Source organism: Phymastichus coffea, unplaced genomic scaffold (assembly GCF_024137745.1).
Source record: "Phymastichus coffea isolate CEN01 unplaced genomic scaffold, Cenicafe_Pcof_1.1 PCOF00059, whole genome shotgun sequence".
NCBI lineage: Eukaryota > Metazoa > Arthropoda > Insecta > Hymenoptera > Eulophidae > Phymastichus > Phymastichus coffea.
In genome coordinates, this window is record NW_026706870.1 from 232753 (window position 1) to 255297 (window position 22545).

The 22545-nt window shown below is 35.0% G+C and overlaps 4 protein-coding genes across 13 annotated transcripts in view; 3 read left to right on the forward strand and 1 right to left on the reverse strand.

Annotated features, from left to right (window-relative positions):
- Positions 1 to 15: 15 nt before the first annotated feature.
- On the forward strand, positions 16 to 2625 carry LOC131666547 (uncharacterized). Its single transcript, XM_058939320.1, has 4 exons — positions 16 to 750; positions 943 to 1411; positions 1508 to 2036; positions 2099 to 2625. The coding sequence occupies exons 1-4, from the start codon at positions 588 to 590 to the stop codon at positions 2414 to 2416; spliced, it is 1479 nt and encodes a 492-aa protein (XP_058795303.1). The 5' UTR covers positions 16 to 587; the 3' UTR covers positions 2417 to 2625.
- A 489-nt stretch (positions 2626 to 3114) lies between these two features.
- LOC131666537 (ADP-ribosylation factor 2) lies at positions 3115 to 5827 on the forward strand. 3 transcript variants are annotated; one of them, XM_058939303.1, is made up of 2 exons: positions 3115 to 3321; positions 4220 to 5823. In XM_058939303.1, the coding sequence occupies exon 2, from the start codon at positions 4240 to 4242 to the stop codon at positions 4780 to 4782; it is 543 nt and encodes a 180-aa protein (XP_058795286.1). In that variant the 5' UTR covers positions 3115 to 3321; positions 4220 to 4239; the 3' UTR covers positions 4783 to 5823. The 3 variants fall into 3 exon arrangements, with proteins under 3 accessions (XP_058795286.1, XP_058795288.1, XP_058795287.1); XM_058939305.1 differs by lacking the exon at positions 3115 to 3321 and adding an exon at positions 3349 to 3463 and having other exon boundaries at positions 4220 to 5827; XM_058939304.1 differs by lacking the exon at positions 3115 to 3321 and adding an exon at positions 3394 to 3529 and having other exon boundaries at positions 4220 to 5826.
- A 128-nt stretch (positions 5828 to 5955) lies between these two features.
- Positions 5956 to 12076, reverse strand: LOC131666536 (E3 ubiquitin-protein ligase ZNF598). 2 transcript variants are annotated; one of them, XM_058939302.1, is made up of 10 exons: positions 12004 to 12076; positions 11577 to 11737; positions 11411 to 11492; positions 10890 to 11324; positions 10369 to 10810; positions 8687 to 9089; positions 8339 to 8612; positions 7778 to 8145; positions 7319 to 7699; positions 5956 to 7018 (listed from the first exon to the last, which is right to left on the reverse strand). In XM_058939302.1, exons 4-10 carry the CDS (start codon positions 11313 to 11315, stop codon positions 6745 to 6747), a joined length of 2568 nt encoding a protein of 855 aa, XP_058795285.1. In that variant the 5' UTR covers positions 11316 to 11324; positions 11411 to 11492; positions 11577 to 11737; positions 12004 to 12076; the 3' UTR covers positions 5956 to 6744. The 2 variants fall into 2 exon arrangements, with proteins under 2 accessions (XP_058795285.1, XP_058795284.1); XM_058939301.1 differs by having other exon boundaries at positions 11881 to 12068.
- Positions 12077 to 12222: 146 nt separating this feature from the next.
- The window catches only part of LOC131666597 (E3 ubiquitin-protein ligase RBBP6), a 30727-nt gene continuing 20404 nt past the window's right edge, over positions 12223 to 22545 (forward strand). For 4 of the 7 annotated variants that reach the window (XM_058939402.1, XM_058939405.1, XM_058939404.1 and 1 more), the window contains exons 1-12: positions 12223 to 12399; positions 13216 to 13397; positions 13508 to 13742; positions 13838 to 14077; positions 14174 to 14661; positions 14790 to 14982; positions 15113 to 15344; positions 15633 to 15960; positions 17431 to 17469; positions 18337 to 18403; positions 18492 to 18779; positions 20630 to 20731. In XM_058939402.1, the coding sequence (XP_058795385.1) occupies positions 13232 to 13397; positions 13508 to 13742; positions 13838 to 14077; positions 14174 to 14661; positions 14790 to 14982; positions 15113 to 15344; positions 15633 to 15960; positions 17431 to 17469; positions 18337 to 18403; positions 18492 to 18779; positions 20630 to 20731 (2378 nt within the window). In that variant the 5' untranslated portion in view covers positions 12223 to 12399; positions 13216 to 13231. The remainder of the gene's footprint in view (positions 12400 to 13215; positions 13398 to 13507; positions 13743 to 13837; positions 14078 to 14173; positions 14662 to 14789; positions 14983 to 15112; positions 15345 to 15632; positions 15961 to 17430; positions 17470 to 18336; positions 18404 to 18491; positions 18780 to 20629; positions 20732 to 22545) is intronic. The other 3 variants (XM_058939407.1, XM_058939406.1, XM_058939409.1) reach the window with 3 other exon arrangements.

Consider the following 22545-nt stretch of genomic DNA (forward strand, 5'->3'; position numbering starts at 1 on the left):
ATTCTTCACATAGCATTGAATCTTATTCAGTAGATAACAAACTCGTCACACATAAGAATACCGTGTTTAAATATGGCACATAATATTAATAATTATCATATTGAAACAAATTACGTATTATATGTAGAGTCGGTACACGGCATTCTTATGAAAATATATTTTGTCATATTTTATTCGTAGTAAGATACCAAAATAACGTATAACGGCTTCAAATGTTTTAATGCAAATACTATTATTAATTTCGAAAAAATGAAATATCCATTTACACGCCCTGATTTGTAACTAATTTGTTAAGTTGTTTTCGTTTTATGTTAGATTACTGACGTATATTTGATTCTAAAAGATTACCGAACATAAATTTTCTATTTAGTTAATATATAGCTCGAAGTTTTTCGAAATTAGTTGTGTAAAAAAATTATTAAAACAAGTATGTATGTATATAAACATATACAACCAATGAGCGCTGAGCTTTTAAAAATGATCGTTCCACACGTGCATCGCAAATGGCTACGGGAAGACGATTATATGTACCCAGTGGGTTGTTTACAAATGCTTGCCGTCGGAGGGTCTGCAGCTAGAGTTGAAAAATGTCGAGTAAAATCCAAGTGGCGATTAAAGTTCGACCGTTGTTGGATAAAGAAAAAGAAGATGATTTAAAAATTCAGTGGAATGCGAGAAATTGTTATATCGAGAGGTTGAATGATCAAAGGTTGAAAAGGAAACGCGATGGTTTGGAAAAGTTTCACTTTGGTTAGTTTTTTTTATCGACGGCTTACGTTGAATCAAATCCATGAAAGTTTACTGAAAACGTCGTTATATCTCAAAATATATGCTTTCTACGCAATATTTCATGCATATTGATAGTATTCTTTCTAAACTTGACTAGTTATTGTAATAAAATTGCATTTGTGATTAACTCATTCATTGATTTCTATTTCATAGATTACGTGTTCAATTCTGAAAATAACAACATGGATGTTTTTGAAAAAGTTGTGAAAAGATCAGTGCACTCTGCATTAAATGGTTATAATAGTACAATAGTTGCATATGGACAATGTAATTCAGGAAAAAGCCACATTATGCTTGGTACACAAGATGATCATGGGATCATTCAGTTGGCAGTTACACATATGTTTGATCAAGCTAGTTTGTTACTTAGCCGGATAGCAGTATTCAAAGTTTCATGTTTTGAAATCTATAATGAAAAAGTAAATGATTTATTAAATAGAGATAACTTTAATCTTGAGTTGGTAAAGACTCTTGATAATTTGTATGATATCAAAGGTTGTACAGAAGAAACCATAACTGCTTATGAAGATTTTTCAAATATTTTATTAAAAATTAATGAAAATCGTAGAACACGTGTAAATTTTCTTAACAAGTATAGTGATAAAAGTCATAAAGTGATAAGGTAAAAAATATTTTGACCTCTAATTTTTTCCATTGATTATTGATCTGTGTAGTAATACCATAGTTTTTGAATTTTCAATAATATTTTTAAATACAGGATAAATATTGAAAGCAGAAGTTTGGAAAATTCATATATACTTGGTTATCGTACCTCCCAATTGAATTTTGTAGATTTAGCTGGGCACAAAGCTTATAGCGGAAAGGAATCTAAAGAAGATTTTTACATTAATATTTCATTACTAACACTTAGTACAATTGCAGTTCAGCTGAATCAATTTTCAGATCCATACAAAATTATTGATTATGAAGAAAGTAAACTGTCAAAGTATTTATCGAATTCAATTGGTGGAAATGCATGCACTACTTTTATTTGTGCAGTTGCACCAACAACAATAAAAGAAACACAAAATACACTATGGTTTGCTCATAGATTAGTTCATGTCAATAATGATCCAAGAAAAAATTCAGTTTTTATTTACAAAGAGAAAGTTATGTTGAAAATATGTAAGTTTTATTTGTTTCTTGCTGCAAAAATAAAAAATATTAGGAGCAAGCTACTTCAGTTGAAGGCAAAAGTTGAGTCAATATCCGAAGAAGATTATGATAGTAGTAAAGAAGTATGCATGGTATGTATTTTAATTAATATACAGGAAATCATTAACTTAATTAATATTTTTTTTAATTACAGACAAAAATAATAAATTGTAACAAAAACAAACTGTCTATCAATGAACAAGTTCCAGATCTCCATATTTCCGATATAATATCAGCTATGGACAATTTTGCAGAGAATCTAGTAACACTTAATGACAATTGGGATGCAGTTTACAATTGTATAAAAGATAGTAACAGCTGCAACTTATTGAGTGCCTTAAAAAATGTAGAAAAATGCTTGATGTACCTTGAGCTGAGAGCTGAACTTTTACAAACTCTGGCCAAGATTCTAAAGACTGAAACAATTTGTATAAAAAAACACGATCTTTCCAACGAGTGTTTATGTTCGTAAAGTTTTTATACAGCTTCTTACTTTTATAGGCAAGTCATTATGGTTAACTGTTCTAAATAAATTGCGTTTTTACAAGTATGACATGATATTTGATAGTGTTTTTTATAAAAGTATAGAACATTGTTAAAAATTTAGTTTTATAGCAAGCTACTACTGTAAAGTTGTAACCCAATAAAAACAAATTGATTGATTTTTTTATAAAGTTACCAGACGAGCGTCATATATTTTCTGCTTTTGCATATAATTTTTATTTATCTGGAAAAAAGTCAAGAAAAACAAAATCGAGGCAATTTTTTTATTCAAAGAACCCGCGCAAACCAGCAATAGCACGCTGTCGCAATCGAATAGACGATGGCTATTGGCTGATGCGGCAGTGTGTGAGTGTTTAGATAACCACCCTATAGTAGAAAGCGAACGCGCGAATTGTCAGTTTGACATTTATCTATTGGGTGTCTTGTTCACGGAGTACAAATTATTGAAAATCCTTATCGTAATTCAAGTGATTTTATTTATTAACAATTATTATTAACAGTTTACGAAATATGTTAGTTAATCAATATGCCTGTATATAAAATTTCAATTTGAATCCTCCCGCTTTATTTTTAATTGATTTTACTTGTGTACGTATTTTACCTACTTACATTATTATTCATATATGACGTATGTACCGTCGGTTCACTACAGCAGGACGCTCCGCCCACGCCAGCAGCGCACGCGATGACGTTTGCCACCTTTTACGATCTCTGAGCTGTGATACGACACCGTAAGCACCACTACATCGTTCTATCACTCGCGTGGAAAACGCCGGATCCGTCATCATCATCATCGTAGAAATCCTGTTTGAATTGACCACGACGACTATTTCCTTCTGTCTGCAGGTCAACGCCTTAGCTTTCAGCGTCGACGTAAGCAAAAAAATATCATCATCGCGCTAGATCATAAGTATTATCTTATGCGGTGCACGACGCGGCATCATGTACTTGGAGAATGTAGGCGTGTGAACAGTTGGATCCTTCGCTAGCTAAAGATAGTTGGATTTTCGCCGAGGTGGAGACATTATTTTGAGGTTAAGTCGCGTAGACAGGTGCAACGGTCGCGAAAATATTATATCAGGTGTTTCCTTTTTTTTCTTTTGATTTCTTTATAGTAACGAATCTTAATCTCATCACGCGCCTCGAATTGTTTGTATCGATATGTGGTCAACCTTAATAGCATATACATTACGTAGTTGAGATTCATACACTCACTCAAACTGATGAAACTTTATTGCTTTGCTTGTTGTAAATGAAGCAAAGCTTCTTGATCCGCGATTGGCTTTAGGAATTTAGATACACTTACGTGGACACTTGTGTCAGACTTTCTGTTCTTTTTGCTTTCGACTGATTTTCCTTTCCGATTTTGGAGCTATCATTAATTTGATCTGTGTTATTCGAATTTTATGATTCATTCGAATTACTAATGGATTATTAATAATGGTTGTATGTGAGATTATAATACTGCATGAAGTGCATTATTTATACAAATTTCTTTTGTGGGATTTTATCAATACTGACCATATGTTATTGAAATACATGAATTGTTGATAAGAACTTACATAAAATCTTGATAAGTGTTGATCAAGAGTTGTCTAAAATTGCTTATTTTTATGAGTAAATATGAATTGATGATTCATAACTAAGAACAGTTATATATATACGTATATGTACATATATATGTACAGAATTCATTAATTAACATGAATTTTGTATTAATAGTTTTTGCATTAGATTTAAACCATTATTTACGTTCTTTTATGTTTTGTAGAATCCATACTCCAGAGCACAATGGGACTGACGATTAGTGGAATGTTGACCCGCCTGTTTGGCAAAAGGCAAGTACGTATTCTGATGGTAGGTCTTGATGCAGCTGGTAAGACAACGATCCTGTACAAGTTGAAATTGGGTGAAATTGTGACTACTATCCCAACAATTGGCTTCAATGTCGAAACCGTTGAATACAAGAATATTTGCTTTACTGTGTGGGACGTTGGTGGTCAGGATAAGATCCGTCCACTCTGGAGGCACTACTTTCAAAATACCCAAGGCCTCATTTTTGTTGTCGATAGCAACGATCGCGAGCGTATTGGGGAAGCCGAGCGTGAATTGGCAAATATGTTGAAAGAAGACGAGCTGAGGGATGCTGTGCTGCTGGTGTTTGCCAACAAACAGGATTTACCCAATGCAATGTCTGCTGCTGAATTAACAGACAAATTAGGCCTGAATGCTTTAAGAGGACGTCATTGGTACATCCAAAGTGCCTGCGCTACTCAGGGTCATGGGTTGTATGAAGGCCTTGATTGGTTGAGCAACGAACTGGCTAAGAAGTGATGGGATGTAGGATGGTGCATCTATGTGTGTATGTGTGCTGCGTTCTGGAGATTCCCTATGTTGGAAGGGACACTCTTTTTTATTAGAAAGTGCGTTGTGACCTTCTCTTTTTACCTCTCCTAGGCCAAGTGCATAAGAATCATTTGGCAAATGAGATTCTTAGTGTTCTTTCTTTTTCTGAGGAAGTTAGCTATTTAATGGGTTTTTATTAAAGTAGTATTTGTAACATGAGAGCAACATTCCTATTGCATATATTTTATACAAGAGCAAATTTAGATTGTCAGAATAGTGTAAGCTTAACAAATTTTCTAAATGATTTAATATGCACTTGAGCCTTTGGATAATTATTAATTAAAAATAATTTTCGAGTATGATGGATTAAATGTTGAAATATAGTGTGCAAATAAAGGTCAAAATACAATAAGAATCTCGTGAATATACAAGGAGATGTACATTGGTTATCTAAGTTTTTGCAAAACTAATGTTAATCAATATATTGTTTTGGTGGGGAGAATCTGAATACACGCGCATACTTACGTGTTTTCCATACACATTCTAAACATAATAATAGGCTTTTACTCACTCTTGCAATGAAATTCATGTATTGATGTTTTTCTTTCTTTTATAAGATTAATTGTTTGTACATTAAGAATAAAATAGTGCATAAGCCAAATATTATGATAAACAAGGAAATAGATAAACATCATTATCACGCTTCTTCACTCATCTAGCTTGTCAGGAGAACATGTGGATTACAGATTCTTGTATATTACTTATTTTGGTTTCGTTTTAATTTACAAAATTAAAACAATATATGATTAGGTCACTCTAGAACTCGTTTTTTGCATTATATTGTACTGATCTATATCCATTGTAAAAAAAATTTTATGATAGTTGAATTTCCTCTTCTTTGAAAAATTTGGACGTACAGAATTTCAGTTAAAAAATTAAATGTATTGTCAACAAAACTTTAGGTCAATGGTATGTGAAATTCGAGTATTAATTATTTGCCTGTATTGCAATTTTTATTAAGACTAAATGAAATAAAGGTAATTTATGAAAATACCTCGATTTATGTTTTTCCCTGTTTTCTGTATAACATTTTGTTAACAGCTCAGGAATTGGTATCAATAAAAAGAATAAACGAAAATTTTGTTTTCAAAACAGCAAAGTTATTTTAATGCGTTAATAAGGTACACTTCTCTGTTCACTTATAATTTCTTATTTCTGAAAACAGTTGGACAAAATTATTTATATATTATGTTCCAAACAAAACAACTTTAGGCTTTAATTTTAATGAAATGTTTTTTGTATTTGCCTCACTTTTTTACTATATAAAATGAGAAACATACGTACATATCAAAGGAATTTCTAGTACTGCTTATACACAATGGTAATTTAGTTATAATTGTTATAAAACTCAAATTTACTTTTCTTGAAGTTGGTGCTTCATTGTTTTTTTTGCTCCCAAATTGATAAAAATGACTGCAGTCTGATGTGTTTGTAAACGCTTCATTTTCACATAAGGTTGCATTTGCCTATAAAATCTATACGAACCATGGTTTTGTATATACATATAATTTATATTTCAGAGCAAACCAATTGCTTCACTCTTAAAAAGTGTCATCTTATATGTACAAAGCTTTCATTGAAAACCTAAAAAACACATCTTCCATACCCGAACGAATTATAATTGACATCTGCGTTTGATAAAAATAGTTGTAATAGAAGTCTTTACCAATGACGGATAATTGACTCATTTTTCATTATTCGATAGCGTAATCCTGTCAAACAACGAAAAAAAAAGCAAGTACACAAAGAAAAAAACTTATTTTTTCAATTTAGAAATACACGTCCGGGCAATGTGTATGGAAAATATGATGTAATTTACGCTCATAAAAAAATAATGGTAATCTCTGATTCGCTTACAAGCTCGATATAGAGCTTCAAGTATTTACAGGACTATTTGCGGTGCCAGCCGCTACCAATGGATGAAGTCTTTCCCAGTACGGGGAAATGATTTTCCAAACTGTGACTAGCTGCGTGTGATGGTATGTCGGAACTGCGTAAGACTTGACCGCAAGTTGCGCAACTGTCTAGATTTCTTATCCGGCCAGACAACTCGCTCTTGTGTACATCAAACAATTTGCGCTGCTTGTCGATATCCGGTAATAAAGCTAACAACTCCGGGAATACTCGATTAAAAGCTTGTACACCCATCAACGTTCTGCATTGTCTGATGAAAAAAAATTATAATATTTCATTCATTGATTTGTTTTTTGTACAAAGGGCCCGTTTTGTATAGACAACATAGTATTAATTGAAGTTATTAAAACAAATGTAAAAGTAGTTAGTGTCATTCATCACGCAAATGCCTCTGCAATACTCCTTCTTATCTGATAAGTTTATAACAATCAAACATAACACGATAATTTTTATGGAGCATTTTTTGGCATTATACATACGCAATTAAAGTTGTCTTGATACATTATCAGGCATGAAACTAAGTCAATAAAAATAAAAAAACAAAACTTACTGGTAATACTCGTCGGCGTCGCAAATCCCCGTCCTAAACAGACCACTGAGATACCGGAAAGCTTTCAGCTCCTCGCTTTCCTCACTGCCAAAACAATTGTTGAACTCGGCGATGAGTTTCTGATTCCGCCGTTGGAAATCTGCCGGCGGCAGGTACTCGTAGTGATGCTCGGAATCGGATAAAATTGCATAGCTCTCGCCCGAGCTGTTAGTAAATGTTAAGCCATTCACTCGCTTGAAGAAGCCAGGTGGTGGGTTCGAAACATTAACCGTGGGAGAAGGTCCAAATCCCGGCGGTGGATTTGTTAAACCTGGCGGTGGACGTCGACCAAGAACTGGAAATTCTTCTGGCTTCGGAGTAGTGGCAGTTTTCGTTTCGACACTGAAACATAACAACCAAATTAAAGCTACAACAACTACCAAGTAGAAATATCGATTCTGTGTGTAGTAAGCAAATCACCTTATATTATTGTTATCATTAATAGTATTATTGAGATTCTCGATTTTGATCTCAGTACGTTTTCGTGGCGTTGACGCAACTGTAACCGACTCCGAGCTTGTCTCTTCTTTCTTGCTTTTATCCGAGTTTTGCTTAGTTTTACTGCGATCCTTTTTGCTAGGTTCCGACTCTTTGTTACTTTTTGTATTAGTTTTATCATTGTTCGTTGTATCTTTGCTGGCTTGGGTAGATGAACTCGATTCTGTACTCGAGGCAGAACCGTTGCTTATACTTGTCTGCTGTTGCTTTTTTTTCTTCTTAGTTTTTCCTTTCGTTGCGTCTATCGTTGACGACGTACTATTATTTGTATTTGTTGACGTTGATGAAATCTAAAGCGAATAAAAAATATATGTTTGTATGTGTGTGTCTCGTCAATGACTGAATGAGCATTGAATTGGCATTGTGAAACCACCGAATGAAAAAATATTTAATTAATTTACTGCATCCGCACTAAGTTCAACTGATAAGCACTCGTGAAGCAATGTTAGAAACAGCGATAGAAGTATTGATAATTTAACCAACCTGAACCCACGACGTGGAAGTCACAGGAGCCTTCGTTTTGGAGAGACTTGGGAATGCCTTGTCCGATTGAACAGGTGGCGGTGACGGCGCTAATGGTGGTGGTGCAACTTTTTCTCTGCGCGGTGTCACCGACGGCTTCACCGTTACCTTCGTCCATGAAGACTGTGCTGGCGGATCAACTCGACCTAATGTTGGGAAATCGAAATCTCGCAAAGATCCGGGAGTTATTTGCAGGTTCGGGCCGGCTACCCTCGTTGTTAATGTTCCATTTGGTCTATGAAAAAATTAATAAATAAATGACTGACACTCCAAGATATGAAACGTAGATTTTCATTATGAAAAACTAACTTGTGATTAACGTGTACAGACAGTGTTTTAGAGTTAGTTGTACCAGCCGGTCTCCTAATACTCGTCATAGTAGGCTGACTTGAATTCGAAGTTACGTTCAAATTCAATGTCTTGGTGGTTTGCGTACTCGGGCCACTACTGAATCCCGAAGCTTCCAGCCCAAGTGCTGGGAAATTCTCGTCGTAATTGCCTTGTCTCAAGGTACTACGTATCGTAACATTTCGCGGTTTTGGCGTTGTTATGGGACAAAACGGTGTCGCATTACCGAGCGTTGGAAATTCTTGGGTACTCTGCACGTCAACCAATTGTTGTCGTACGAATGTTGGTGGTTCTTCTGGTATTGATGGTGGCTCTTGATAATTACGCGAGAAATTGGCATTGCCGTCGTGTGGTCGCATTGGGCCTGTGTGTACAAACATTTTTCTTTATACTCCAAATATTCAATCCTATTTTTATATTGTAATAATATGCTGCCGATCAGTCGTTCGAAGAACTAAGAAGAGTTGCGTTAATAGGCAGCTTGTTGTTGTTGATTATGCAATTGAGCATAAGTAAATATGTTGTTTAATTTAATTTGATTCGATTTGAGGGGCTTTGAGAAATCGTCAAAAACACAGCTAACATCGGGGAAAGTATCATTTCATACAATAACGAGAGCTACTGCTACGACTGCGGTTGCGGATGTTGCCATCATCGATACGCATTATTCGACTAACGAAAATCTTAGTCAACAGCATCAAACAAGTACTGTTAACCCCACTCTAGTACAAGAGTTACCTAACGACACTTACTGATGCGGATAACTCACAAATAACGACTTTGCCTATCAAAGATGTTAAGTTCATAATGAGGTCTACTTCCAAATAAACGTGTTCTGAGGCCAAATGAGTCAGGGATTGACCCGTTTGAAGAGATAATTCCATAGAAACTTCAAGTTTCAACTAGTGAAGAAGGATAAATTCAAGAGACGGGTCCTTAGGTCTTAAACACAGGAGTAACCTGCCTGAAGAAGACTATCTCTCTTTCACCTTTTTCAGATTGTCGGGACGACAATCTTAAAAGAGTGAAGGATAATGTAATGTCGATCGTTCGTTCGAACAACTGAGAAGAGCTGCGTTACTTGGAAGCTTGTTGTTGATTTTGCGACTAGTATAAATAAATAAGTTTAATTTAATTATTCTATTGGCGTGAGTGTAACAATATAATTTATGCATGGCACCGACAGAAATTTCGTTACCGTAAGGTTGAATTTCTGTTTTGAAAGGTTCTCTTTTTTTTTGTATTACCAAAATTTTCTAAACATCGTCAAAAATTATCGTATGCATATTATTCAAACGCTGTCAGCAATGATTAGTTTTGCATAATTACGTTAACAAATTGGCGTACGTCATCTCCGATAAAGTTGTGATAGCGTTATCTACGGAGTCATGTCTATGTTTTAAAAGGTGCATTGATTTGACATTTTTATTGAGTCTGCATCAAAGAGATAAGCAGTAGTTCAAAACCAGTAATATCAGGAAAAATTCAATTATATATCGACTTCTTGATAAGTATATCGAATATTTGAGAAACTTGATTCAAGCTTTTATACATCATCCTATTAGCATGTTGAATAAACGCACGTTTATTCGTGAAGCATCAATACTTTATCAGTATATTGTAAAAAATAATGGTCAACTAACCTGGCCTCCTATTTCTAAGATCACCCCTAGGTGCCAATGTAAACTCCAGCTCCAATGTTCTAGCTTGCTTGGCAGCAGCTTTGCCAAGCTGCTTACCATGTACACTTGATTTATGAGCTTTCAAGTCAATGTCAGTTCTGAAAACGCTGGTAAACTGTTCGTCCGCGCAGTTCCCTTCCTCGCACAGGAAGTGCTCCTGTCTAAAATGGTCCCTGAGGTAATCATAAGAATTGTAGTAATGATGAAGTCCGTCGGCATCACAGAAATGACAGAATAAGTGATCTCGGCGCAAGTGACGATAGAGCTCGTCGTTGTCCATGTAACGCTTGTCACAAAATTCGCATAATGGGTGGCCTTTATGACTCTTGTCGTCTGTGTCGCCTTTGCGACGGTGATGTGACAACTCTTGTTTTGTATAGCAGCGTCGCTCATTAGAAAAAATCTGTTGGTCAAAGTTTGGATTAACAAATTTGTTTCACTGAGAATTTACCATCAGAATTCTTGCAAATGATACAATCTACCTTAAGGTTTTCTACACAGAGATCGCAATAATGCAAGTCGTGTTTCCTTCTCATGTGCTCCTTAAGGCTATTGAACGAGCTGAATACCTGATTGTTTTCACAGATAGTGCACCTGTGAGCAAGTAGCTCGACAAATTTTGTTTGTATATCTAGACTCTCAAAATAGATATTGTATCTAGTGTCCACAAGGCTACCCTTTTTCAGAAAGCGAAATGGCTTGATTTCTTTAGTGAATACAACCTTGGGCAGGTCTTGTCTACAGATAGGACACTCATTCTGCTGACAGAGCACTCTCATACGCGTACTGCACTCATAGCAGACTGGATGCTCACACATGCCAATGCTGTAGTATTTAGTGTTTTTATAACACACGATGCAAGCATTATTGTTGCCGCTGCCAGTGGTTGTTTCGTTTTTCGCTGACATTTTGCTGACCTGTATCGAAGCAATCAATCAAAAATTTACCCATCTCTTACATAATTCAAGTAGGTAAACACAAAATTGTAACACTGGAGACTTACCTTGGAAATAGTAGGTTGCCAGATGTTGCTGCACAATGTCAGTTGCACCAAAATAGACTTGTAGTATGTAAAAATGCACAACCTGAAACAAATGGGGAGCGACACGTGGGAACTCAGTCGTCAAAATCGTGACATATTTTTCAGTCTTTGCGGAGCTTCCAATTACCAATTCAAATGTGTTGACGACCTTGATACGCCAGACGGTTTGCAAAGGAATATCGCAAGCTGATCTTTGGTTAATAGATAGAACTTTCTCTGTCTCTCTTTCTACTCTCTTCTTAGCCTTTTCGCGTCCTTACACTTTCGTCTAGCTCCACGTTGGGTTGACTGTAATGCAGAATATACATGTATAATCACAGCTGATTTAGCGCTTGTTGGTATAATAGATGCTCTGCTTCGAGAAATCAGGAATTGCTAGAATTTGCGCAAGTTTGTAAAAAAATAATAAAATATCCAATTGTTCACGCTACCGATAACCCCGTACGGCAGGTCTGATTGCTAGGACAAATGCAGGAGGTATAAGACATATTATCCAAGGATTTTATTAGATCCACGTATTTGTAACACCAACACTTTTATCACACGTGACTTACGCTAAGTTGACATTAAAAGGCATGGAGATGGAGACCGTTAAGATCGTATGTATCATATCATAGCAAATAAAGCGTTGCCAGTGCTGGTAAGCCAAATAAATTTTAGCAATTAGCAAATAGCAAATCGTAGCATTCTAGTTAGCGCATGCGCATCTGAACTTTCAGGAGGAGCGTCGGCACCGCCATTTTTTTCTCGTCTTGCGTTGAGTACGTGCCAGTCTCTATGGTACGTGCTCGGATACGTGGGTGTACGCTGGCATAAACGGAACTTCCTCGCCATCATCAAGGAATACGAGAACGTATATTAGTGAAGATTACGCATTTTATTTTTACGTAGGACAGTCGAGCAGATTTTATTGATGAGAACTTCTCTGGCGTTCCATCCTGATGAATAGGGTAAGTGTGTAACGGACCTTCATAGAACGTGGTGATGCGTGGTTGTGTGTGTTAAATCTTTGCTCACGAATTGAGAGGAGTGCTCTGTCGTATTCATTTCCTGAAATAGACCTAGCTTTAGACTGAAAGTTTGTTTATTTACTTCTGATGCATGGAAAACGTCATTCGATTCACTGTAGATCAGTCGAGTTGTTACGACTCGAAAATATGTTTGAATCCTGCTTGCACGCAAATTATTAGTTGTTTGTGTCCTATATACCTACGCACACACGTATATTTGTTTCTTATTATTGGAGTACGATATTTCTTGAAAGCTAAGTAAGTATACTAGTGCTAATGCTTTCCAAATATGAGGCTTATTTGATCATCTGTACATCAGTATTTAATGGATAGGTTCTTGGTTTGTATGGTTTTACCTTCAACGAGTCATCGATCATTGAATTTGGTTCTATCCTCTGTAGTCTAATCTATTGCTAATCTATTATTCTTAAATAAATTTTTATTTATATCTATTCTAGTATAAGTTGGCTGTTATATTCAGTACTTACTGTGACTAATTTTAAACCTAGTAGAGGAGCATGAAAAGATAATTTATTTCCGAAATGTTTTTTTCTGATGAAAATGCCTTTGATTTCGATAGATTGAAATAAACTATTTGATTTGTTCAAATCACACACAAAACAGACTTTTCTTGCTTATAATTATGGCTGGATTGAAAACAATCCCTGCAATATTGGCTAAAGATCTCATTGAGTCTTTGCTAAATTAACAAGTTACAGTAATTCGATATTAATTTTTTGTTCTTCAAAATTTCAGAAAAGTGTTCTGGACCATGTCCGTACATTATAAGTTCAAGTCCACTTTGGACTTTGACACTGTATCATTTGATGGGTTGCATATATCTGTAGCCGATTTAAAAAAGGCAATCTTCCATCAGAAGAGAATCGGGAAAAATACGGACTTTGATTTGCAGATCACAAATGCTCAGACTAAAGAAGGTATGAATGTTTTTCAATTGTTCAGAACTTGTATTTGTTTTTGATACATATAATGTGATACACTTCATTTTTTAAAGTATATTTCTACAAAAATTAATATGATTTTCCAGATTACACTGATGACAACATTTTAATTGCCAAAAATACAAGTCTAATTGTTGCCAGAGTGCCTTTAACAAGTCAACAGAAGAGAACTTGGGAAAGAGCTGAAGCACCAACATTTAATACCACCAAAGATGAAGGGACTTTGGGCAAATCTGTCGACCTTACCAGGTTGGATGGATCTGAAGAAGACAAGATCCGTGCCATGATAACACAGAGTACACAAGATTATGATCCATCAAAGTAAATCGAAAAAATTTTACATTTTATAAACATAATTCTTCTTTTTGTAACGATTCAAATGAAATAAAGCTAATTTTAATGTTCATTCATTACAGTTATATGAAAATACGTGGTCAAAACCAAACAGGTGAAGTACCCCCAAATTATCGCTGTTACAAGTGTCATCAGCCTGGGCATTGGATAAAACACTGTCCACTAGGTATTGGTTCAGAACCGATTGAAATAAAGAAGAGTACTGGTATTCCACGTAGTTTTATGGTCCCAGTTGACGGACCAACAGTTCCTGGCGCTATGATGACTCCTGGTGGAACGTATGCTGTACCTGCCATTGACCAGTGAGTATCATTCGCTAGGAATTAGTTCACTTCTTTCTTAACATTTATTCCCATAAAACCAAACATTTTGCTAACTAAGCACTGATTTTACTTTAGCCAAGCCTACAAAGAAGGCAAGAAAGAAAAACCGCCTTTCTCTCATGACCCGGAGCCCGCAGTGGAGAAACCAGAAATTCCGGAGGACCTTCTTTGCAACATATGTAAAGATCTTCTAACGGATGCTGTGATGATTCCATGTTGCGGAAACTCATTCTGTGATGAGTGTATACGTACCTTTCTCCTCGAATCCGAAGAACACGAATGTCCTGACTGTAATGAAAAAGACGTCTTACCAGAATCACTAATCCCCAATCGTTACTTACGTAATGCCGTGCTTAACTTTAAAAACGAGACGGGTTATGCTAAAAGAGTAGTGTATAAACCGCCTCCGCTGTCAAAACTTGAGCCCAGCGTCTCAGAGAAACTCAGCGCCGAACAAGCTGTTGCTCCCACGCAGGCTAACTCTAGTCAGGCGTTGGGAGAAGTTAAGGAAGCCGATAAAGCTGCTGGAGAGGCTTCGCCTTCCTACGAGAAGGCTACAACTGGTGAGATTTTATCATTTTAAAAAGGATTTTAAAATAAATGATAGATTATGGTTCTTTGCCAGAGTTTAGAAGGCTAATATCTGCCTATACTTAGATTTGAAACTAATGGAATAACATTTCTTTTACAGCAACAGAAGAAACAGGTGACTTGAAAATTGGAGAGGACGAGGCGGAGGTACCACCACCTCCTGGAACCGAACCACCTCTCCTACCAAAAAAGGTTTCTGACCATTCATGGCGAGAATCTAGCAGTGAGGAAGATTACGGCAAATTCTCAAAGGAAAGACGCCGGAGCTTCAGTCGCGATAATACTCGTGACAGGTATGGATTTATATTTGACATTGTTACAAAACTAGTCAATTATTTTAATGTAAAAAAATAATTAGTTTTTATGACTATGACTAGAAAGATATTTTTAAGCAAACTTAAATTATTTTTGAAATTTCCGCAGAAGTGCTGCTTATCATAGCAGTAGTAGTAGCTCACGAGAGGCAGGTATACGACCACCGAGTCGTAGACGATCGCTCTCGCCTCCCAACTCCGACTATCCCAAAAGTAGTTATCAAGCGCCACCTTCGGGACATCCTTCAGCATCGACAGCAGATGGTCGATACATGCCGGCTCCAGTTCATTATGATCCTAATATTAGGAGGTCAACCGAGGACAGAGCTGGAACTCCCACGGTAAGTATTCAGAAAAAAACCGATTGTTAAGGAAATTATGGTAATGGTTGTGGAGTAAAAGTAATAACAAAAAACATTTCATCGAATGTTAAGAGTAGTATAAAGAAAGATGAATAGATTGTGCACAATTGTTGATGAAAAAAATTGAAAGAACGTAAATTGTTATGGCTTAAACTCTTAAGAACATCATTTGATGAACTCATGCATAATTGCTTTTTTTAATTTATACTCTGTGTTTGCTTAAATGAATAATTCGACAAATGTGGTAAATAAAAACTTATTTTACAGGTGGACGAGCCGCACTTGCATCCTGCACCGGCCTTATTGCCATATCCACCAGGCGATGAGCGGGCAGCTTATCCAGCTCCGCCGCCAGTGGGTCACGCTCCGGCATTGCTACCAAATCCATACATGGCTCCACCACGAATGCCAATGTATGCGGAGCCACCAACAGCAGCACCTCCACCGCCTCACGGTTACGCACCGCCACCACCACCGCCAACAGCGCAGAGATACGACAGTCGTGCACCGGCCTATGCTCAACAGCCTTACAGACCGTCTCAACCGCCCAGAGGTTACAGTGGCCCACCAAGACCTATGAGAGGCATGCACAACAGTGAGTGGTTTTACTTTCTTTTGATGGGTGCTTTTCTTATTGTTATTGTTTTCAGCTGGAAGAATCCTTTTTATCTTTGAGCTGAATTGTCTCTGGATGCTTTAAGTTGCTTCATATTATTTTCATTCTTTTTCTCCTCTAACTCTTTAGCGATCTTAACATTTTCTTTCTTTGTTAATTCCTTTTGTTTTTTACTATTCAATTTTCCATTAAATTCAAATTAACGACTTATAGTTCGTTTTTTTTCTACCTGAATTTTTTTGCGGTCGTTCTTTTTAGATAGAGAACAGTTTTCTTTTGCTATTTGTGGTTATGGTGTTATTTGTTTAAGTTTTTGAAATGTTAGTGAAGTGCTCAAGTTAATATTTATAACAAATATATTTATTGTGTCTTTACACAACTGCCAAATACTGTTTTGTACATAGTAGTGAATAGTGAACTATTTATCAAGACTGATTTGTTATTGAATTTCTATTTTTAAACTTATGATTGTTATTGAATATTCATTTTAGATACTTTATAAATTGCAGCAGCATTGTTATATAAAATATTGAAAGAAGTGAATTGTTAGAAAATAAGTTAAAATGTATAGACTTATTTTTGTATACATTATTTATATTTACATTCAACAAGTTGCAAGTAGATCCTCTCCAGAAATTTTACGTGTCAAATGCATTGTTGATGTGTCATGTTTTTGAAACATTTTTAATGATGTCTTCATTGCACATGGGTTTTTTTTGTATACAGTTTACCAAAAACTAATTAAAATAATTTTTTAATCTGATGTAAAATTAAACTACTTACATGAAAATTCTTTACTACTGTTCCTGTATAATTCTTTCTTGTACTTATATTCCTATTATATCTTTTTTTATCCATCAACTCTTTCATTTAGAAAGTGGTAGCTCTGTTTCCTTGATTGAAATTTTCCTTTTATACTTTTGTACTTAAGACATTTTTTCCCTATTTTTACAAAATTCTCTATTAAATCGAATTTTTTTTGTTTGGTTTGTATAGTTTTTAAAATTTAAATTATAACAAATTTAAATTGTACATGTAGTATATTGTTTTTTTTAGTCAGTTGTGCAATCAATTTTGACCTGGTATTAAATACCACATTCATTTTTCATAATTATTATTTATTTACAACTTCATGCATAACCATTTTAGAAATAAGAAAAGATAAAAAAGTCAAAATCTTTCTACCATAAAAAAAATAATATTAAATATTATAAATACTATGGATTAATCCATGTTTATATTTCCAACTTGATTTCTATTATTATTTGTTCATGCAATAAAATCTATGTATCACAACGATTGTACAGTTTGAGTAAAAAATATATACAAAACAAATGAATATCCCTTGACTTATTGTCATAAGTTTAGAAATTTTGTGCACCAAAATTTTATATTTATAATTTCCATAGTACTAACGAATAACTTTTTGCTTTTTCGAATGGCAAACAGGATACAGATCACACGTTCCTTCCAAATGGGATATGCAAGGTTCTAATATTTTTTCAATATTTATACTTAAAACGCATAAAAATAAATCATGCTTTTCACTGCATTTATGGCTTCTTATTGGCAAATAATGTCAAATGTGTTGAATCAAAGTATCAAGTTAATTTCAAGGCTTGTGTATAATAATCGGATGAATACTATTTGGTTTACACATAGATTTGGAAGATTGTCTCACTTTAACTTTCAAATTTAGATTATATTCCATTATAAATATAAATAACACTTGTTTGGTTTGAAAAATAGGAATATTATATTTAACTCATAGTGTAATTTTTATTAAATTTTGTATTAAAAATAGCAAATAAATAGTTATTTGATGTTGAATTGAATAGACTCACTTAAAGTCTGTGTTTAGACAAGGCATAATAATTATACAAATATAGCATTTTTCACTATATTTTCAAATTTGCTAATCAATACATTTTGATACTACCAGAATTGAGTTAACCACAAACAGAAACAATTTTAAATCATTATGAGCAATTTAATTAACTAGCTTTATGAATATTTTACTCTAGCTGTACAAATTAAAAATATCACATTATAATATTATCATTATCATTTTAATTGTTTGTTCAATTTTCGGTTTGGGTTTCAAAAAACTATTCAATAATCATGTTATCATTTTCCTGGAAAAGGCTTATCCGTCCCTATCAATTAAAACATTAGAATAGCTAATACATGTAAAATTTATTGGGAAGATCAAATAATTATTCCATCTCTTTCTGCTGATAAGAAGTCTTTTGTAAATAATTTACAAATGAATTTAAAGCTGCATGCTCACATAGTATTTCCTCGTCAATGAAACTTTTAGAATGCAAAATCGTAATATTGAATTTAAATTTTCAGTGGGATATCGAGGTATGCAACCTCCACCTCCAGGTATGGGTCGTGGAATGCATAACGGCACACCAGGGTAGGTTAATTTAATTTTTTAATCTCTGTTAAAAAAAATCACTTTTAAATGTTATTTTTCTTATTATTTTTCCTATTTGTATCAATAGAGTGATCGACGATCCACTAGAAATATTCAATCGTATGCTTCGGGAAAAAGACGAGCGCGATCGTCGCATGGGTAAGCATCGTTCGTCTCGTCGCACACGATCACGTTCGCGATCGCGCTCGTACTCACGTTCGCGATCGAGGTCACCAGTTAGACGGCCGGCCAGTCGATCTCGATCGCCACCCAAGAGACGGGCTGTCAATTCGAGGTCGCCACCGCCATCGCATAGAACAAGAAGCCGCACACCTAAAAAGCGTAGATCGCGCAGTGGCAGTTTTTCTATTAGTCGGTAAGTTCTTGATAAGATTGTTTTTTTTTTTGTCAAAACGAGAACACGTTTTGTTTAATTTTGTGAGATCTGTATGAAACTGATGATCATCCTTAAGATGGTTCTATTGCCAAATGTTCAACTTCGAGTAATCACGCGATAAAAAAAATAATTGTTGTCTTCTACACGCTTATTGTAAAAAAATTATTAATGGATCGAAGCGAACAAATTTTGGAAGTACTCATAATTTCTAGTTTTTTATAGTGTTTCACCGAATTCGATATCTAATTTTGTTTGTCTACAAAAAATTATAACCTAAAAATTGCCAAAATTCGTAACTTTGATCGAGAAAATTCTGTTCTGAATTTTCGAAAGTACAAAATTTATTTATACTACATTATTTAATTAAGTCTCGAGAGTATGTGTATCAGTTTATAGTCCTTAATACTCACTAGAAAAATTCTAGGAGCTATTTAGTGAATCTATATGTCATCGCGGCGACAATTTTTGTCACTTTTTAACAACATTTTCGTTAACAAAAAGTCCATGGCAACCTATAATTTTAAACACGTTAATCGCTTCAGAATTTAATTAACTTCGTTGTATCAAAGTTTCGTAATGTTCTTTAGTTTCTTTTCATAATAAAATTCAGTTAGAAATAGACAAAACTAGTTTTCAATGTACTTTTCTATAAGACACAGATTTTTCATTTTGTTTTTAAAAAATAACTTAGAAAAAAAAACTGAAGAACATTACCACTCTATGGCAGAATGAAACTAATTAAATTTGAAAGCGATTGCCGTCTTCAAAATTATAGGTCGTCGTGGAATTTTTTATGTTATTAATGCAAATGTTAAAAAGTGCTAAAAATCTTCGCTACGATGCCACGCAGATTTACTAAATAGCTCCTGGAATTTTTTCTCATGAATATTAAGATCTATTAACAGATACGCGTTCTCTCGAGATGTCATCAAATAATGTAGCATAAAGGAATTTTTAATTTTCGAAACTTTACAACAGACTTTGATTGATCAAAGTTACAAATTTTGCCTTTTTTTTTTTTTAACAAACAAAAGTCGATATCGAATTCGGTCAAAGACTATGAGAAATTAGATATTATGAAGAGTACTTCCAAATTTTTTCGTTTTGATCCATCAATAATTTTTTTATAACGAGCGAGTAAAAGACAAAAATTATTTTTTTAATCGCGTCGCTATCAGAAGTTGAGCATTTGGCAATAGAATTGACTTAAAAAAGTTGGAGTTGGAGTTGTAGAAATAATTTTAACGGAATATAGAGTTAATTTCTTAGAATTAATTGCAAAGTTAAATACTGGGCGTTTCATAGTGAAACCTAAAAAAGAAGAGGAACTGATACTCCATCCATTCGTAAAAGAGAGCTAGAACGTTGGGCAATATGGCACGACCATATTGGCTCTTGAAGTCGAGGTTGGAGAATGAGCATTCGAGCATAAAGCAAAAAAAAATTTTTTTAATTGTTATTTTATTGGTCAAGTCGTTTTGGAACATATTACTGTACGTCGTTAAATTGCACGTGCGCGGTACGCTTTATGATACACTTCTAGTTACTTAAAAGTTATTTCGACTCGAGGCATAAAATCACCTGTAGCACAAATAATTGTACTACAATGTAGGCGAATCAATGCTGGAACGTAATAAAATACTACAATAAGTTACTTTTGTTGGCGAACATTTTTTACACAATTGCAATAATTACTTCATTGGCGAAATTTGTAAAATAAAATACAGTGGCTAGAAAAAAACCTCAGTCGATGATCCGCACTATTTCTAAAAATGCAACATCCGAAGGACATTATATTCAGATTGATGAATGTGTGCGTATGATTGTAGATCTCGATCGTACTCGCGGAGCCAGTCGCCAAGGGCCACTTTGCCCCGCAAACGCAAGGGCAAACCGGCTCCGTATCGCTCGCCGGCTCGATCACCCCCGAGGTATGTCTATCAAGTAGAGTTGATGTCTTTGTCGTTCTCAAATTGTAGTGTAGATTGCATTTTATTCTTGTTGGATTTTTGTTTGTTTGAACTTTTAATGTAGTGCCGTGTAGTTTGTTTGATATAATGCATTGATTGACTGTTTGTATGCGCGCGCGCATGTATGTGTGTGCGCATGTCTGTGTGTGTGTGTGTTTATTTTTAACTTTTTTATTTTTCTATTCTTTTTATAGGGAAGTTGAAAGATCGAAAGTCTTTTATATACCGTAGCACGTAATGTTTGTTTATATGGTAGAAACGGTCTCAACTTCACTGTCACACTGTGTAACGGATTTTCCAATGTGCCCGATCGAATATAAACTTTTTCATTTTACGATAAAAAACCATAACCGAAAATCCTCCTTGACATGTCTAGTATCCACTGGCACTGCTTTACAGTATTACTTCGATGGAGCCTGTACTAGTCCCAAAGGAGAACCCTCCTCGTATGCTGTATTTCTTAGCTTATCAGTCTTGTATTTTCAGTGTATTCTTCTCATTTATTTATTGACACACCAAATAGTCGGTAAACACAAGAGTGTTCTTGTTAACTATTAGTTATTGTTATCGGATTAATGTTGGCAGAGCTCTCTTTGCCTATGTCAATGCGCCATACAGTTACATCGACTCTACAAACATTGACAGCAGTTTCCTGTGTGCTGGCCGTGGTCTTCCCACTTTTGGCATAAGTCGTGACAATGGCGTCCAAATTATTGACACCTTCCTTGTTGCTTGCTTGACATCGTACTTCGATAACCATTTAATGTTAAAACATACTTCCAGATACTTTATCTCATTCTCAAGAGAAATTATGAATCGAGGAGGCTCTAATTTTCTTATTCGTATCACCAAGATCGTCTCACATTTACGTACGGTTAACTGTAGCAGTCTACTATTCAGCCATTCAGCAATCTGATCCAGCTAGCTTCGCTAGCCATTACCTCTACTAACTCCGCTATTTCGGTCATTACGAGTAGTGTTAAGTCAGCCAATCTGACTAGCGATCTCTCTTCGGAAGTTGCAGTCTCAGTGATTCATCGTACATATAGATTCACAAATAACTGCTCTTTATTGATCTTTGCGATACTCCTGTATCGACATATTAATTAGTAGCTTTCTACCTTTCATTACTATCATTAGTTTCCTGTTATCGAGGTAGCTATTCAACATCATTAGGAAAATGGGATATTTTCTCTATCTGGAAAGATATGTAGATGCGAATTTACCTAACGGAATTTCATGCATTCTTGACACGCAGTGTTATAATTACATAGTTTCCACTTGATCCGGTAATGCGTACGGTGTCGCTAACACCCATTGAGAATCATCCTCTCTAGTACTTTGCACGTTAAGTGTTTCCAACGATCTATAGATCGAGGGATCGGCCATAAGATCTGCTTTGTTTTGGATGTCAAGATCAAAAGCTTCTCTCTCTTCTACCTAGTCGGAAAGGTTCTCGCGGTTCGGCATTTGTTGAAGACACTCAATAGTGTCTAGATAGGCCAAGCAACAGGGATTTTTTCATGACAAAAATACTACCTGGAAACCGAGTGTGCAATCGTGTGCAGATAAGTTGAGACATCATTGGTGTTATGTTTTGGACACGCAACTCCTGTCACCCTATTTGTTATAAACATTTTAAACGAAAAAAAGGCATTTTTTTTAGTTTTTTGTTAATAACTCTGCGAATAATGTAGCGATGTTAATGATATAGGTACACAAAATGTAGGTAAAACAATTACGAACAAAACTAGACCTCGAGCGACAAAATCGGA

Bases quoted from the DNA above. Each gene is read 5' to 3' on its own strand.
- LOC131666537 (XM_058939303.1), top strand. From the start codon at position 4,240: ATGGGACTGACGATTAGTGGAATGTTGACCCGCCTGTTTGGCAAAAGG.
- LOC131666536 (XM_058939302.1), bottom strand. From the start codon at position 11,315: ATGTCAGCGAAAAACGAAACAACCACTGGCAGCGGCAACAATAATGCT. The intron at 10,811-10,889 runs GTAGATTGTATC...TTTGACCAACAG, and splicing joins TCTGTGTAGAAAACCTTAAG to ATTTTTTCTAATGAGCGACG. The intron at 7,700-7,777 runs GTGATTTGCTTA...GTTATGTTTCAG, and splicing joins AATGATAACAATAATATAAG to TGTCGAAACGAAAACTGCCA.
- LOC131666547 (XM_058939320.1), top strand. From the start codon at position 588: ATGTCGAGTAAAATCCAAGTGGCGATTAAAGTTCGACCGTTGTTGGAT. The intron at 1,412-1,507 runs GTAAAAAATATT...TTTTAAATACAG, and splicing joins AAAAGTCATAAAGTGATAAG to GATAAATATTGAAAGCAGAA. The intron at 2,037-2,098 runs GTATGTATTTTA...TTTTAATTACAG, and splicing joins GTAGTAAAGAAGTATGCATG to ACAAAAATAATAAATTGTAA.